General features: G+C 34.1%; 1 protein-coding gene across 9 annotated transcripts in view; it reads right to left on the minus strand.

Annotated features, from left to right (window-relative positions):
• Positions 1 to 252: 252 nt before the first annotated feature.
• Positions 253 to 16,455, minus strand: part of ZNF644 (zinc finger protein 644) — a 104,772-nt gene continuing 88,569 nt past the window's right edge. For 8 of the 9 annotated variants that reach the window (XM_030323691.1, XM_030323688.1, XM_030323687.1 and 5 more), the window contains 2 exons: positions 2,757 to 2,859; positions 253 to 1,950 (listed from right to left, as the gene is read on the minus strand). In XM_030323691.1, the coding sequence (XP_030179551.1) occupies positions 1,758 to 1,950; positions 2,757 to 2,859 (296 nt within the window). In that variant the 3' untranslated portion in view covers positions 253 to 1,757. The remainder of the gene's footprint in view (positions 1,951 to 2,756; positions 2,860 to 16,455) is intronic. The other variant, XM_030323692.2, reaches the window with a different exon arrangement.

Here is a 16,455-nt window from a genome sequence, read left to right on the forward strand (position 1 = left end):
ACACAGTTTCTATCAGGGATTTCAAAAAACAAAAATAACTTGAAAGTACTTTCCCTCTATCTAGTACCCCAGAGATAAGGAGACCCTTGGTTGAAAATGTTCCACCTAAGCCCACTTCCTAATTTCACATATAAGGTATGTGAATAAAGTAGCCTGCTCAGTATAAACAATTTAAACAACATAAAACACAACCTCAAGTGGACTATTTCCACCAGTGATAAAAATAAGAAATGCTTCACAATATAGACGTTATAATTTTCTTTAAGTCTTTTTTTATTTAGAGATTTTTCTGGTAAGGAGATATACCATAGGAAAGCAATTCACTGGCAGTGAGGTATGTATATACTCTACCAAAATACTCCTTATTTTAACTGTTTTTAACTTTATTTACATACGAAGAAAATTATCAATGCATATCCTTGTTTCAACTATAGTATTAGCCATACTACATGAAATAAAATGAAATGGTGCTTGCATACAAAAACTGTTATTTGTAAAGGAATCTGATTGCAGGTTAAAAGAACTAATTTGTTTTTGGAAAGAGTTTAAAAGAATCACAATTTATCATGACCAAGACATCTGCACCATATTTTCCATTCCTCACAGCACATTTATTTCAGTAATTCCGTTATGTCGGTTCTTAGCATGAGCATAGTGTTACACGATTTTCGTACATATAGTCACATCCAAAACAAGTTCTAAAATTTAAATTGTAAACATTCTCATCATATGTAGAAATATTTCAATTGGTGTATTAAGTTTTGCTAACTGATCAAATTTGGAATATAAATGAGAAAGCCTATTCTAAATTGTGTAGTGAGCATTGTTCATTAATTACATTTCTACAATGTTAAATAAAGTAAGAGGCAAACCTGTCCTGTAAGCATGTCAAAATTTAAGTAAAACATTAAAAAGAAACAAATCTGTTAACAAAAGGGATGTCTTGCAATAAAGAACATTAGATTTTTTAAATCTATTATGATACAAAAAATGTAAAGGGTAAATAGCATCTTTGTTGACAAAGTAGGAGGTAGCATGGATGCACCACTTTATTGTCTGAGAAATGCAACTGGAGTAAAGAATATTTCCTTACCACAAATAATTTCCAGGACTATGTACATATTTCTTTTAGAAATACTTGTTTAAACAAATCTCCCTCCACTTTTTAGTATAAAAAAAACCGTTCCATGTGATTTTAAAAAAACACTTACACATCTAGATAGAATAGTACTCTGCCCTATTTGAGTGAACAGTCTCAAACTATGAAGTACATGATATTTAATGCCCTAAGTTGAGTAAATTTAGTTTAGCGGTTCCTGGTATTATACAAAACACTAAATACATACAAACAAAATATAATATCTTATTTTTCAATGCAAGTCTTGTGGGGAATAAACAGAACTTTGATTCTGGTAACACTGCAGAAAATGTAATTTTCCAGTAAGTCTGTCTTTAAGTTATTCATGTGCAACAGTTTATTAATGACTGCTTACACGTACTGATCTTTCATCGAGTGAACACCATTAACTGACAAAACTTAGTAAACCTTAAAAACACAGCTTCCGTCCTATATAAAATATATAGACTACTTACTGTTTGAAGTACTCAGTTTGCTCTGATGTCACTGTAATTCACTTTTCCCCATATTCCTGCTTTAGTATTTATAAACGGATAATTTAACGTGGCTTTAAAAAAAAAGACAAAGAATTTCAAATGTACATCCAATTTAAATTTGCTATTTAAAAGGTTTCCTTGTTCTATGAAGCTGCTTCTGCCATTAGTAGAGAAAATGAAGTTTCTGTAATGGAGGCAGGCTTTTTAAGTAGTGACGTGACTTCCACCATGCCAGCTCCAGTCCGTGGAAGATTAGCGTTTACAATGTGTCGTTGTAAGTGCTTAATCCAGTCTTCCTGAACAGACAATGGTCCACGAAAGACTAGGCCACAAAACCTATAGAAGAAGTTGATAACAGTTCTCTTAACATGACCAATTCCCTTTATTTAAAACCAAGTCACATAAAATCCATACACATAAGAGGTAGAGTTTACCATAGCCTGGAGATGCTACCATATACTGGAGCACTTGACAACAGTTTTTAAATACATACAAAGTCAAAATGATTTAATACAATATAAAACTGCCAATTCATAGGTTTAACAGCTATATTACCTCTAGTAATATTTGTAGAGGTGGGAACATTACTATTAAATTAAATTAATTAAAAGGTCTTAATGCCTATACATCTCAATACATTTAAAACAACTATAATTCCAAAATGTACCACTGTTTTCAAAAGACCCTTCCCCAATTCAGAACTCCTTAAACTGCATGAGGATGAGTATAGAAGGAGGTGGGAATGAGTTTGTATAGCTATACTTAGTTAGAAGTATGAGTGGAGAGAAAACGCATTCCCAAGAAGCAGAAACTCAAGACAATTAAGGAGAAAACAAATCAAACCAAATCAAATTAAACCCAACAAAGCAAATAAATACCACAACAAAAAAAAGCTACTTTCATAAATCAACAGTATCACTGAGACTCTGAGATAAATATAAAAAATTTATTCATCAGTTGTTGAAATATAGTGTATTATGAGAAATACAGTGTATTATTAAGTCTGTCTCCAAAAGTTCATTTAGAACTTGACTGTTGAGAATGCACCTTCTGCCACAAATTAAAAATCCCAAATAAGTCAGCTAACATGTCTCAAAGCAAGTCTGAAGAAACTGAGCAGACTTGGCAAAATAGGCATATACCTGCATCGGAGAATGTAAACCTCGTCAGCACCATGAGGTAACGTTAGCATTTTCTTCTTACTTCCAGATCTTGACCTTGATTTCTTTTGCTTACAATCTAAGGCTAAAAAAGGGAAGAGAAAGACTTAACGTTTCTTATATATTCCAAAACATAAATACATACTTCTAGAGAGGTCAAGACCATCTAAATCAAGTTAGAAAAAGTCTACATTCTTTTGTGTACCCTGAAGCATGCACTAACTTGCAGTGGGGTCTTTAATTACAGTGATATTACCTGCATACATTCTTCTTGTACTACTTTTTCAAATAATGCTTTATCATACCAAACTAGAACTGAGAAAATGTAACTAAGCTTAAAATTACTGAATTGGTCAATTATTACAATAGTAATCTTTCCTCTTATGGCCATAAGTCCATTATTTTAATATCTCATTAATCTTCCTTATTTTCAGGAAAATTATAATCTTTTACTTAATTAAGATCATGATATTAAATTTCCATTTGATTACTATTCCATTAAGTAGGTCTCACATGCTTTGAAAACCTAGTAAAAGATCATCACCAACAAATAAAAAAGCTCAATGAGAAATCAATTTTAGGGCAAATACACTTTGAATTCTATTAATAGCAAATAGCTCTTAAAATTATATGCTGGCCCTATACATGAAAGGGCAAAAAAAGCTCAACTCTCAAATTTTAACTCAACCTGTATTGTATGTACAATAATATATGTTTAATTTTACTAAGAAATATAAATCCAGATTATCTCACAAAGCTTACAAATGGACCAGAAATGTAATGCTAACTATTCTTCACATTTTTTTTTCAATTTACATTATCTCCTATCTATATTTTTAAAACGTGACTAAAATGGGAAAAAAGATTTTTATATTAAAGTCGATCAAAATTGTAGTGCTGTTTTAAAAATTTTTCAATTACTTGACTTCTCCTTCAATCACTTATTCTATAAAATCTAACTTAATAAGGGGAAAAAAGGTATTTTTTATAGGGGGAATAGACAGAACGTAACATTTTATTGGTCTTTGAATACAACTACACCATTCCTTTGGACAAAGGGATGACAGTATTCCAGGGTGCTGCTGGTCAATTAGCAGGAAGAGAAGGTAAGAGTTATCTCTAGGGATCCAAGGGGAAGGGAAACAAATGTAACAGAAGAGTTACACAAATGGCTTTTCTTCTGTTAACCTGCCATGTGAAATCCCCTGGAAAAATTCTAGGTAAGAAAGAATAGGAACTGGCTATCCAATGACTCTGTGAAATGAGTTGTTCAAAGTCCAGATTCCAAAAGAATAGATGCTACTATTACAAAACCAGTAAACACAGTTCCTTACAGTCAAGTAGCAATGCTAACAGAAATGTCATATAGAAAATTAAAATCCATGAGAAGCCTAGACAAATCTCATTCAAGCCACTGGTTTCTGCTTCTTGTCACCTGCCTTTTAAAAAGTAAAATCCTGCTTGGGCCCAGAGTCTTCCTTTGCTTATGCTCAGAAGAAGAATCTAGTAAGTAAAGAACTGTAGGAAATCAAGTTAAGTATTAAAGAATGGCTAATTCAAAACTAAACAACCAAAATCTGGAATAGAAAAATCTCATTAGTTTTCTCAGTCAAGAGCCTGGCACATAGTAGAAACTCAACAAATACTCAAAGGAAAACCCAATAATTGAACCTTTGACATTTAGACAGCATATGAATGGAAATTTGTTCTACTATGCCATACAGATAGCATCCGGTAGCACACCTCTGCATCATTTGTTTAAATGAATATGTTGCTAGCAGTCATATTCTTCATTGATCAGTCTAGCTTATATGTTGAAACTAAGTTCTTCACAACCAGCAGAAAGAGTGAGGTACCAAGTGCTTTGCAAGTAGCACCTTTTTCCCCCTAGTTGCATTGGTGAACAATCTGAATTTAAATGGACTTTAAAGCAATTCATACACTAGACAGAAGTAAAGAGTTTAGGAAACTCAAAGGGCTAAGTGTTACTAGATGTCAGCTTTTCTTTCCCTATCTATAAGGTAAACCACACACAATCCCTGTCTTTGTTATGTGCAACAGAGTAAGCATTTGGTTTATCATGAGATTATAGGTAGAATCTTACTTTGATGAGCTTGCTGGTTGTCAAAATTGCCACACTGTATTCAAATTCCTTTTAAAATGTAAATAAATTACTGTAGGATACAAACAGAATGCATTATAACAATCCTTTAAAAATGTCTTCACAGAATGCTAACGTTAAGGGTGTAAAGCAAATTGAGGGATAAGGGCAGAGGGTGATAGGCAAGTATGCAATACAATGTTTTATTATATATTTAGATGCTGTGGTTCTTTAAAAATGGAACTGGACATGTTTGCTTTGAGGTGTAGAAAGAATTTTGACTTTAATACAGGAAAAAGAATTTTTCTGACTTTTGATGTTATATGGACTCTAGAAACTGAGGTTCAGTCTATTTTATGAATGATCAGATCTAAATTTTAAATGAAAATGCCATAGTTTTTATAGTAATTAATATTTAAAGGAATTATGACTTCAGAAAGGACAACTCTCCCAGCATATGACAGAATCTCCATTACCCAGTGTTCCAAGTAAGTTCAGAGAACACATGCACTGAGCATCCCTTGGAAAACTTGTCCATAAAGTAAGTATATTAAAAAACCTAGGGCCTTTGGTAATTATACCTAAATACCTTGGTGTCTTAATATCTCCATGATCACTTTTACTCTTGTTTTTTTAAAAAATTTATATTTGAGAGGGAGACAGCGCGAGTGGGAGAGGGGCAGAGAGAGAGGGAGACACAGAATCCAAAGCAGGCTCCAGGCTCTGAGTTGTCAGCACAGAGCTGGACGCAAGGCTCGAACTCACAAACCATGAGATCATGACCTGAGCCAAAATCAGATGCTTAACCGAATGAGCCACCCAGGTGCCCCTCCATGATCACTTTTAAATTTCTTATCCCTTGAAATGTCACTTATTTATCTTAGATGATAAAACATGAATACATTTTACAGGAATAGTTTTTTCTAATACCAACATCCAAACTTCACACCTGCATTACAGCCCAAACATTTTAGAAAAATCTGCAAAAAAAAAAAAAAAATGAGTATTTAACATATTAATATGCACACAAAAGGGACACCCATATGGTATTCTCTACATGAAAAAGATGATTTACACAAAATGTTCCACTAAATGAAATAGATGATGTACAAACATATCTATTACACAAATGTTCTCATTCAACAGTTTTTATTATATCTAGAGGGAAAAGCAGTTTTATTCTGGACTGTACCAGGAGTCACTGGAACATTAAAACACAACACTAACACATTCAGTTTTAGTATAATGGGGCTTATCAATATTTGTGATAAATAGTCAAAAGTTTAACAAAGTTATTTACATTAATAATCTGCCGAATACATAAATTTACACAAAGTTTTTCTTTGTAATAGGATTTAAAAATTTTTTAATGTTTATTTATTATTGAGAGACAGAGAGAGACAAGAGTATGAGCATGGGAGGGGCAGAGAGAGGGGAGACACAGAATCTGAAGCAGGCTCCAGGCTCTGAACTGTCTGCACAGAGCCCGACATGGGGCTCGAACCCACAAACCATGAGATTATAACCTGAGCCAAAGTCAGACGCCCAACCGACTGAGCCACCCAGGCACCCCGTAATAGGATTTTATGTGTGCACTTATTTGTTAGTGTCAAAAAATAAAAACACAAACACTTTTATCTCTTCCAAAGTATTTTAAATCTAACATTGTTTCTGTACTTGAAATGTATTTACACAAAATACTACATTGGTTTTAGAAATTCTTAATTTTCTTCTCTTGAGTAAAACTGCATCTTCAGAAAGGAACAAATTCAGTCATTCAAACCTTCCTAAGGTTCCTATTCAGGGTGGCAAAAAATGTTTAAGTGATTGATTTTAATCAGAAAACTGTTAAAAACACCTTTGCAGTTATCTGATTTATAAAGGATCTAATTTGCTACTGGGAGTATTTAACTTACTTGTAAAGAGAGTGAATTATACTGTAAGGCCATATACAAAGTTTTAGAATATACCTTTCAGTATATAACAGAACAGCTGTTTGATCAAATAGGAATGAAAGAGAAATACAATAGATTTATGAACCCTCAAAAAGAACACCAAACTGCTATGCTACAAAATATAACAACAACAGCAACAATAGCAACAGCAACAACAACAACAACAACAACAGTGTGTCTAAAGCACTAAACCAGATCAGTGAGAAACAAATTAATAAATAACACAAGAGATACAAATTCAAGTTTGTTTTTTTGAGCATTATTTAGTTTTATACCCAGAAGAAAAAGAATTTACTTTAGGCTCTAACATTAAGGCTCTAACATTATTAAGTAAGTACTTTTGCCCTTTCCACCTTACTGCCCATTAAATACAATTGTTTCAATTAATTTCATGTTCTTTTTAGTTCACTACACAAATGATCTCAAAAAATGAGGATTTATTTCTTTTTTTTTTTTTTTTTTTTTTTTTTTTAAATTTTTTTTTTCAACGTTTTTATTTTATTTTTGGGACAGAGAGAGACAGAGCATGAACGGGGGAGGGGCAGAGAGAGAGGGAGACACAGAATCGGAAACAGGCTCCAGGCTCTGAGCCATCAGCCCAGAGCCCGACGCGGGGCTCGAACTCACGGACCGCGAGATCGTGACCTGGCTGAAGTCGGACGCTTAACCGACTGCGCCACCCAGGCGCCCCTTATTTCTTAGAAACATCTGAAGTTCAGTGTGGTAAAGGAGCACATTATAACTAAACTAAATTAACATTAACCTCCAAAATATTTTCATTTGCAATCATCCTCCCCTGCCTGTTTATTTAAAAGTCCCATTTCATCAGTTTTGCTCCTAACTGGTTGTTGGTATCTCTGGGGTAAAGTGAAACTTAATATAATGGCCAGGCTATACCTATCCAAAATAAGAGGTATGGTATAGCCCTACTAGAGGGAAGAAAAATTTCTTCTCCATCTAGTTGGTCTGTATAAGATGGGTAGGCAATAGCAGCTATGAGCTCATTCAGGAAGACAGGAGGGATAAAAAAAGACACAAATAGGTTAAATCATCATTCTACCACCATTAACACACTGGTAGTGGAGGAGGTAGGTAATGGCAGTGGAGAGGTGGGAGGAGAATGCATATGCCTGTCCCAAGGGATACACAAGTGTGAGCTGATAAACTCAATGCTAGTTGCCGTCATTAATCTTTCACAGTTCGTAAGTCCCAAGCACATAACAGACTGTGCAAAGAACATTTTCTTTCCCTCAGTCCCAACTGAAAAAGGAACATGGCATTTTGGGGGGGAAGAATTGGGGAAGAAACCTGTTACCTTGGATAAAGTAGGGATGGGGGATAGAGAGAGCCAAATTCTTATTTCTTCAGTGTACACTCTTATCTTTGCATAAAGTACCTACAAAACAGCCTTCATGGGTATATGACTTGAGCAGTCACAAAGCAACCCACACTCAGTTTAACGCTCTTGTCGTACACAGTCTTAAAATTCTTAATTTTTTAACACAAGGCGCTACATCTGCATTTTGCACGGGACCCTACAAATTGTGTAACCAGTTCTGGGTCCTGAGTACCTACCACTCTAAATGAGAAAGGCAGCCCTCAGCTCCACTTCTTAATCTCTTGGCTCATAAAAAAAAATAGCTATTAAGAGAAGAATTGTTAAATCTTACTCTCTACAACCCATTAAAATGGAAAAGGACTTCCCTACTCCCAATACCAATTTTTTTGTTTTTAGGTATACTGCCATCATCAAACCAATCATTATTCCCAAGATACATATAAAGCAGTTTAAGTGGTTTATTTTTATGAAAAGCAATGTTCCCCTTCTAATCAGAATTAAGCATATAGATAAGATATACAATTAGCAACCTCTGAAGTGTATTTTCACCATTATTTTCTCCTGACATTTTCCCTCCAAAATTGGATATTTTTTCAGTACTCTAAGGTACTTTCACCAATTTTTAGAGTTTCCATTCTCAATGACTAAAAACAGTAACTAACATAGAATCACAGAACAATCATAGCAAAGTTAATTAGATCCTGCATGATTTAACATTTTGCCTAGAAGAGGATGGAATGCAAAAATACTTGAAAAGCAGATTTCCTTTGCTTTAAGTATGAGGTTTATTGCTTAAAGTATTAGTCTAGAAAAGGCAGGTACCTTGAGTTTGCCCTACAAATTAAGAGTTATATTAAGGGCAGCAATAGCCAGGCATCTATGTTTGGCCCAGAGAATGAGTTCAAGCAAATGAAGATAGCCTTTATTTAAACTTGGGTCTACTTGGAAGAAAAAAAGTATATTCAACTTGTAGAAGTCTCTGCTATTTCAAAGTAGAGGGGATATTAGTAAAAGAATATTTTGAGTACTATGTCCCTAAAACTTAAAGGGAAAAGCTATACCTAAGTATGATACTTTATCACAGATTTCTATAAATAGAGAAACTGGAGGCATATAAGTTTTTTCTAGCTTGTCAAAAGTTACACACTAACAATACTCTGGCTACGAGTAGCTTACTAGTCAGTTAGGAGTTAAAGATAGCAAATTTATTATTTCTCTGTGGCAACAGGTAAAGAAAAAAAACATTTAAAATTCCTCCTTAATGTGGGTTGAACTTGCATGCTGTTTTACTAAAGCCAAATAGGCACTTACCAATACTGACCACTTTCCTAAGACTAAGACACACCTGAAATTGGAATAGACATTAAAATACATAACTAATCTGCTATAAATCACTTTTGTTTAGAATTATTTGAATATAATCACACTCCCCGACATCTGAAAGTCTCAGTATTTCCAAAATATCATTTCATATTTAGTAGGAGTAATTAACTGCTTCTGACTATAAAGTAAATTAGGTAAGGAATCTACCTTACTTTAATATTGCCATTAAATTATTTTCAACATAATCATGTTCAACTTACATAGGGCGCACAATAATTATAATGGTAAATCTAAAGGTCACAAACGCACAAACCCCAACAGATCTCTGATTCAGTTTTCTTATAATTTTCACATGTTTACACATTCCAGCCAAAATCCAAACTAAAATCAAACATGGTGCTGACCAGGTATCCTCTACTTTGAGTTAACTTCCAGCTAAGGCCACAATTAAACAGACACTCTAAACACTGCAGAGCAAGAATTAACCTTATCCCTTACATCCCAGACACAACAAAGAAATAGTGAGACCTATTTTTTCCAGTTCTTAGACACATGAGTGACCAGCAGAGTCTCCACAAGTCATCCTCTCACCTTAACCTCCAAAAGAGAGAGTCTGTGTATTGTTTTACTATTTCTATAAAGCCATTTAATGCTGATTACCTACATTCAGCTCTGCCTAGAACATGCCCTGTTACTCTAAGGTCTAACTATATCTTAACCCAGATTATAAACAGCATTAAAAAATTCATGTTAGAATGGAAATCATAACGAACACAAAAGATTATAACAAAGTTATGATATAAAGATATTAGACATGTTAAAAAATCCCAAAACATAACAGTCCAGGTTAGTTCAATTGTTAAAAAGATCAAAACAAGATATAAAAAGCAAAACTCAGAAAATTAGTAACAGCACCAATAGGAATGGTAGGGGACTCGTTAGGATTTTTATGAAAAACAAGTGGCTGGTCAAAAAAGATTATCAATCAAAGAGAATCCCTAAAATTTATAACTAATGACATCTAAAGAGGGCATCGTAAAATGTAAATATTTTGTGCTACAAGGGTACAACATTTTTCGGGGTTCCATTTTCCTAACCACAAACTTAACCGATTCAGTACGTGTGGTTATTTGCTTTATTACAGTGGATAGCTGGATGATTAGGTGTTGCTGGATAAGTAATGAAGCCTAACCTTTTAGGAAACCCCATCGCAGCAGATTCATTAACTGTTTTAGTACAACCATCCTCCTAGTAACAAGATTTAAAACCTAAGCCATTTCTGTCTCTGTCCTCTTCTACTTCTAATTAATCTGCCAAGTTCTGCTTACTTTACTTCCATAGTATTATCTGTGCATCTATTATCTTTCCTTTACATTCCTATTGTCATTGTCCTGGTTCAAGACTCCTAAAATGACCTCACTTATAATTTCTCCACCTCCCCACCAAATCCTTTAACGTTTCTCAAATTCTTAAAAAAAAAAAAAGAACAAAAACAAAAACAAAAAAATCCTCCCTTGTTCCTCACTACAAAGCTAATTCCATCACCATAAGATTGGCATTCCATGTCCTTTACCTGTTTACCTCTACTCCTGTTATCTCCTACTTCCTAAGTATTTGCAATAAACTTCCACACTGTCCCAAGCTGCTCCCTCCTATAGGTATGCTCCTTCCCTACCCCTAACCCCATTTCCATTTCAATTAGCTATCCTCAGGGTCCAAATCAAATGTGACTTCCTAAAACCTTGCTGAGTCTTGGTCTAGCCAAAAGTACCAATGGCACTTACGATTTGCCTTGTATTAAAGTTATATATTATGTGGTTCTACTCTAAGATGCAATTTATCTCTGCAGTACTTACCACAATGCTTAAACCACAGCATGAGCTAAAAGAACCGCTTGTTGAATTACTGAATCAATCAATTTTTCGTATTGTGGGCAAATGGCCAATCAATTTTTCATATTGTGGGCAAATAGCCCATTTCTTGCTGGCATAATAAAACATTTAGTATCCATAAGGATGACACTTATGTACTCAAATGGTTAAATTATACTCAGTCTACAGTTTCACAAGGCAGAAATAAGAACAACATTTTAGAAACATAACCATCAAAATGGTTAGGGTAAAATCAAGTTTGATACTAGTCTTCAATTACCTGGAAAATTTACTCAACTTGAACAATTTATTACTGTGCTAATCCCAAATAACGATACATTACTGTGCACATAAATATGTACAGATATAGACTTTTAATGAAGAATAGTACTACAGAGATAAGTTATAACCATGAAAACACAGAAACCCATCTGTCTGACCACATTATTCCCTTATTTAAAAAAATTCTTCAATGATTTCCTAAATTTTTTAGCAAGCATCCAAAAGTATCAACCTTACCTTTCTGACATTACCATCTTCCCAAACACCCGCAACTGAATCTTTCAGTACCTCTTGAACTCGAAATTTCATCCCTTCGTGCCTAAACTACATTCTTTTCTCTACCGAGAACGTTCCACTTTGTCTCTTCTTCCTAAAACTACCCATCCTTCAAGCTCAGGGTCTAGCTGAAACCTTATAAAGTTTTTCCACCATAATAGTACTTTTGTACCTATCCCACAGGATCCTAAGTATGTTTATGCAGCTGAAGCGCAGTCTTTACAGTCTCTAGCACAGTCCTGGTATGATAAAAGAACTAAAAATTTTGTTGAATGAATGAAAATTTTCTTTGACTACTAGGTTTTACTTTCTCTCACTTCAAACATAATGACAAGAAACATATGTGCATGAACTATTCTCATTTTTTCCTTCCTTTTGAGGCTCTATTTAGTAACGAGACAAATTATAATGGCAGCAGGAAAAAAGGACCCAACTTAATTCCCAGCTCCCCTCAAAAGAAGGTCTAGACTAAAATAAACACCTTTATCTCCTACAGCACTTAATACTTTATTTCCATTTACTTGTATACTATCTCGCATAGGTCTCTAACTTTGATAGTTTTGTATGTGTTGCAATAATGCTTTCCTAAGTTCTTTGATGACAGGGACATGTTTCATGCTTCCCAGGTATCTTCCAGATAGCCTACTCTGGAGTAATTATCAAGGTATTTGCTTTAACTACAAGCTAGTTTGCTCCTTTAAAGTTTAATCATAATAAGAAGATACAAATGTTCTCTTTGTACTCTTTCAGGCTGAATGCATCACTATAAGAGCATGCAATTTCCTCAAGATGCAACATTACAAAAATGTTTTAAAAGACACTGCAGAGACACTCATGAAAAAACAAGTAATTTAATGCATCTTGAGAAGCTTTCACAATACTATTTTTTTCTTTCCACCGCAGGAGAAAAGTGTTCCTATAGCACATTCCACAATATAAGAATTACTTTTCTGGTGGCTTATACACCCGCTCAGCACCTGGCACTGTGTTACACATTCATTAGCACTTGTTGTTGCAGGCCTCTGTGGCCAATTAGATCATTAAAGCTGAAAACAGGCAAAAGATCCTATTAAGTAACATGCAATCTACTATTCTATTTAAAAGTGGGTGGTATGAAAAATAAAACACTGACTTTACTAAAAAAAGAATGCAGACATATTGCACTGGTAGTATTGACTGAAAGACTCTAGTGCCAAGTTTTTAAGTTCTCTTTTTCTCACTGGAAAAGTTATGCATTAATTATGATGGTGGTGAGTCTGTTGGTGTAGAATAGTAATAATCCTGCTTTACTTCTAAAATGCTTCACGGAAGTGTTCTGAAGATAATGAAATGAAACCCCTTCCCCAAATACATTTGCATATAAAAATGTTTTTCTTGCATTACTTTTTAAAATAACTAGGAATCTTTAATTTACTTTAAATATTACAGGTCAGCATTTTATTTAAAAAATATGATCTACCGATAAACACCTGAATACAATGAGTAAAATAATTTTACATGCTGCCACAGAAGTAGTATTATGATTTCTAACATGTTACTATTGTTGATTCTGGTCAATACCAGTCCCTAAGCAAAAGAGTCACTTGAGGGGAGTGTTTCCAATCTGTGGGAAGTAACTTCTTGGTAAGTAGTAAATCAATTTACTGGGTCATGACCAGCATTATTTTTAATGAAAAAGAATAAAATAGAAATTATTAGAGTACATCACAATCACTTCAGGTGAGTAATGAGTGAGACCAAGTGAGTATGTGTATTAATGTGCATTTGTATTACAGGGTCAAGATGTAAAATGGAATTCCAATACAAATGCTGAACACCACTGTTATTCTTTCTGCTTTTTAAGAGATAACATGGCTCTGCACCACTGTGCACCATTGTGCAAACATGCTTTCCTCTTAACTGATACATTTCCTTTCACAACAACCTACTCGGACTTTAATTATTTCCCCTTTCTTCACCTGTTGGAATTCACTTGCTTTGACCTCAAAATATTTTTCTTTTTTGGTTCCTAACTGCAGATTAAGTTGACAGAATATACTCTGCCTTAAATAATTTTAAATATTTTAGAAATTTTAATAACCAAGGTACCATATAACTTATCGTCCAATCCAGGACACCAATGAAAGAGGCACTTGTCTATTACTCGGCTGCTACAAAAGGGCTAACCCAGTCAGTACAGTTGCTCTATTAATAACTTAGTGATACTGTGTTTTTCATACTGCCAGTATAAAAAGGGCATCACTTAATTTAAATATTATTAAACACAAAAAAGTCAATAGTAAAATTAGAAGTCCAAAAGCATTTAATACGAACTACATGAAATTTCTGATTTTTAATGAAAATTGTGCAATGTTCTTATTATTAGACTGTATAAAGAATTACCCAGGAAAAAGTCTGTATGACCACATAAAAAGTTAACCTAAAGAGAATAAAGCTTGAAAAAGAAGTCTACCAATAGTGCAGTCTATGTTAACTGTAATAAATTCTTAATAGGTATGCCTTAAAAAATAATAAGTATGCCTTGAATTTACAATACAGAATATAAAGTAAACCCTTTGGCACTAGCCTCTTTAGACAAAAATTCATTTTAAAAAAGGTAAAAAAAAAAGTTTCATAAATGAGCATCTACCATGGAAGGCACATGGAAATTATTAAACAATTATTGGAACCTGCCCAATGGATGACAAACTGGGTCAGTTCTGGGCAAAATTTTAATCTGTGAAGTTTATTCTTTTTTGTCAACTGAACTCTGTCCCAGGTATAGCTACCCTTCTATGTCTTTAATTCCAAGCTTTCCTACTTTATTATTCATCATTTCCTTTTACTAAAGTTAGGAACCATGTTGTTTATTTATTTATTTAATTTATTAATTTATTTATTTACTTATGTTTGTGACCATATACATTAGTTTTGGTATTACACAGTTCTGGCATATTAAGCATTTTCTAACTCTTAGGGCTTAGATTTCTTAGATTTCCCGATTCCCAGTTCTGTCTGCTTCATTTTTATTTTGTCATCTCCCCTTTCTCAGCTTTCTGCTAGAGGAAGTGTCCACAGATGATAACCTTTAGGGGATATACCTAAATACAGAAACATACATATAGAAAACTTTTTATCTGTGGATGAAATAAGTGCATGTTTCTGGGATGGGGTCCACAGCTTTCATAAGGCAGCTATTTGGGGAAGTAGAGGAGCATTCTTTTGGGTCTATTCAGGCTAGCTAGAATATTTCTCTCCCTCCAAAGACCACTAGTTCCCACAGAAGAGGCCAGGAGCCGGTGTTTTCTAAGGAAGCTTTGGGGTTTATTTGGGGTTTATCATAACCAAGCCGGCCTTTAGCATACTGTAGGGATACCTAAGCTTTTTCTTCAAGAGTAGGCCACATAAATAAAATCCACATGAATGAAGACTACTTGAATTAAGAACATGGGTACCAGACATTCTTATGGAGGCTTTAGTCCTACCTATTTTCCTTTTACATTGCTTCAGTCTTGTGATATACTTAGATTAAGGTAAAGATTTTTTCAAATGATTCTGTACTTTTTTCATGAAAACAACATCTACCTATTTTTGAGAAGTAATGCTTGTTACTCATATGAACTGATGAATCTCTTACAATAACCTGGTGGAACCCTCCAGAAACTACAGGTTGGGACCACTGACTTACACCACTGCAACTGATACGGAGGAAGCAAACAGGCATGTGGACTTTATAAATATAATACAGAATGTTTCATTTGGAAAACAAAAAATAAGAAAGCTTATTAAAAAAAACTTTGTAGTTGGCATGAGCAAGCAGCAAAGACATCTTCTGTATAGCTCTACTGGTCAAGAAGCTTTCAAAAACGAGGGGGGATGTTTCAGAATTTCTAAGAAAAGGTGCATGAGTTTTTTATTTTTGTTAAAAGTGGTTATGTGCTGTGGAAAATACCACCCTAAGACTTTCTTCAGCTTTTCATTTCCCTTCTCTTTGCCTTAGGACTGCCAAACACACACCTTTTATTTTCTAACTCTTCTGACATTTTGGTTAGTATTTAATGATATTTAAAAAGTAATGTTCTCTTTTTTTCTTGATGACCAAAGAAATCTATCCCCATTCATCCTATATTAACTTTTTCTTTAATAATGAAATTGTTTAGACAATAAAGTGTTCATTAGAATGCACCCCTGGTCAGTGGAGGGCTACAATCAGTTATTTATAAAGAATTAATGCTATGTTTTAAAAGATTTTCAGACGAAATAAAAGCATTTTTTAATGGCCTACAAAACCTGTACTGGAGAGATGCGCCTCACTGAATATTTGCAATTATCTGTCTGAATTGTCAGACTGAAATATTTTTTAAAGTCCTCGAAAATCTAATCCAGGCCTGTTTCTTGGGTCCTTGGCTCTTTGTAAGACTCATTTATTCAGTCTTCACCAGAATGCTCCCCACTGTAAACCTAACCTCTTTTAGGATTTTCAACGGCTTTTGTTCTGTATGTGGCAGACCATCGTGATTAAAAACAAAAGTCTAGGATAAGAAATCCTTGATTT

This window comes from Lynx canadensis, chromosome C1 (genome assembly GCF_007474595.2).
Source record: "Lynx canadensis isolate LIC74 chromosome C1, mLynCan4.pri.v2, whole genome shotgun sequence".
NCBI lineage: Eukaryota > Metazoa > Chordata > Mammalia > Carnivora > Felidae > Lynx > Lynx canadensis.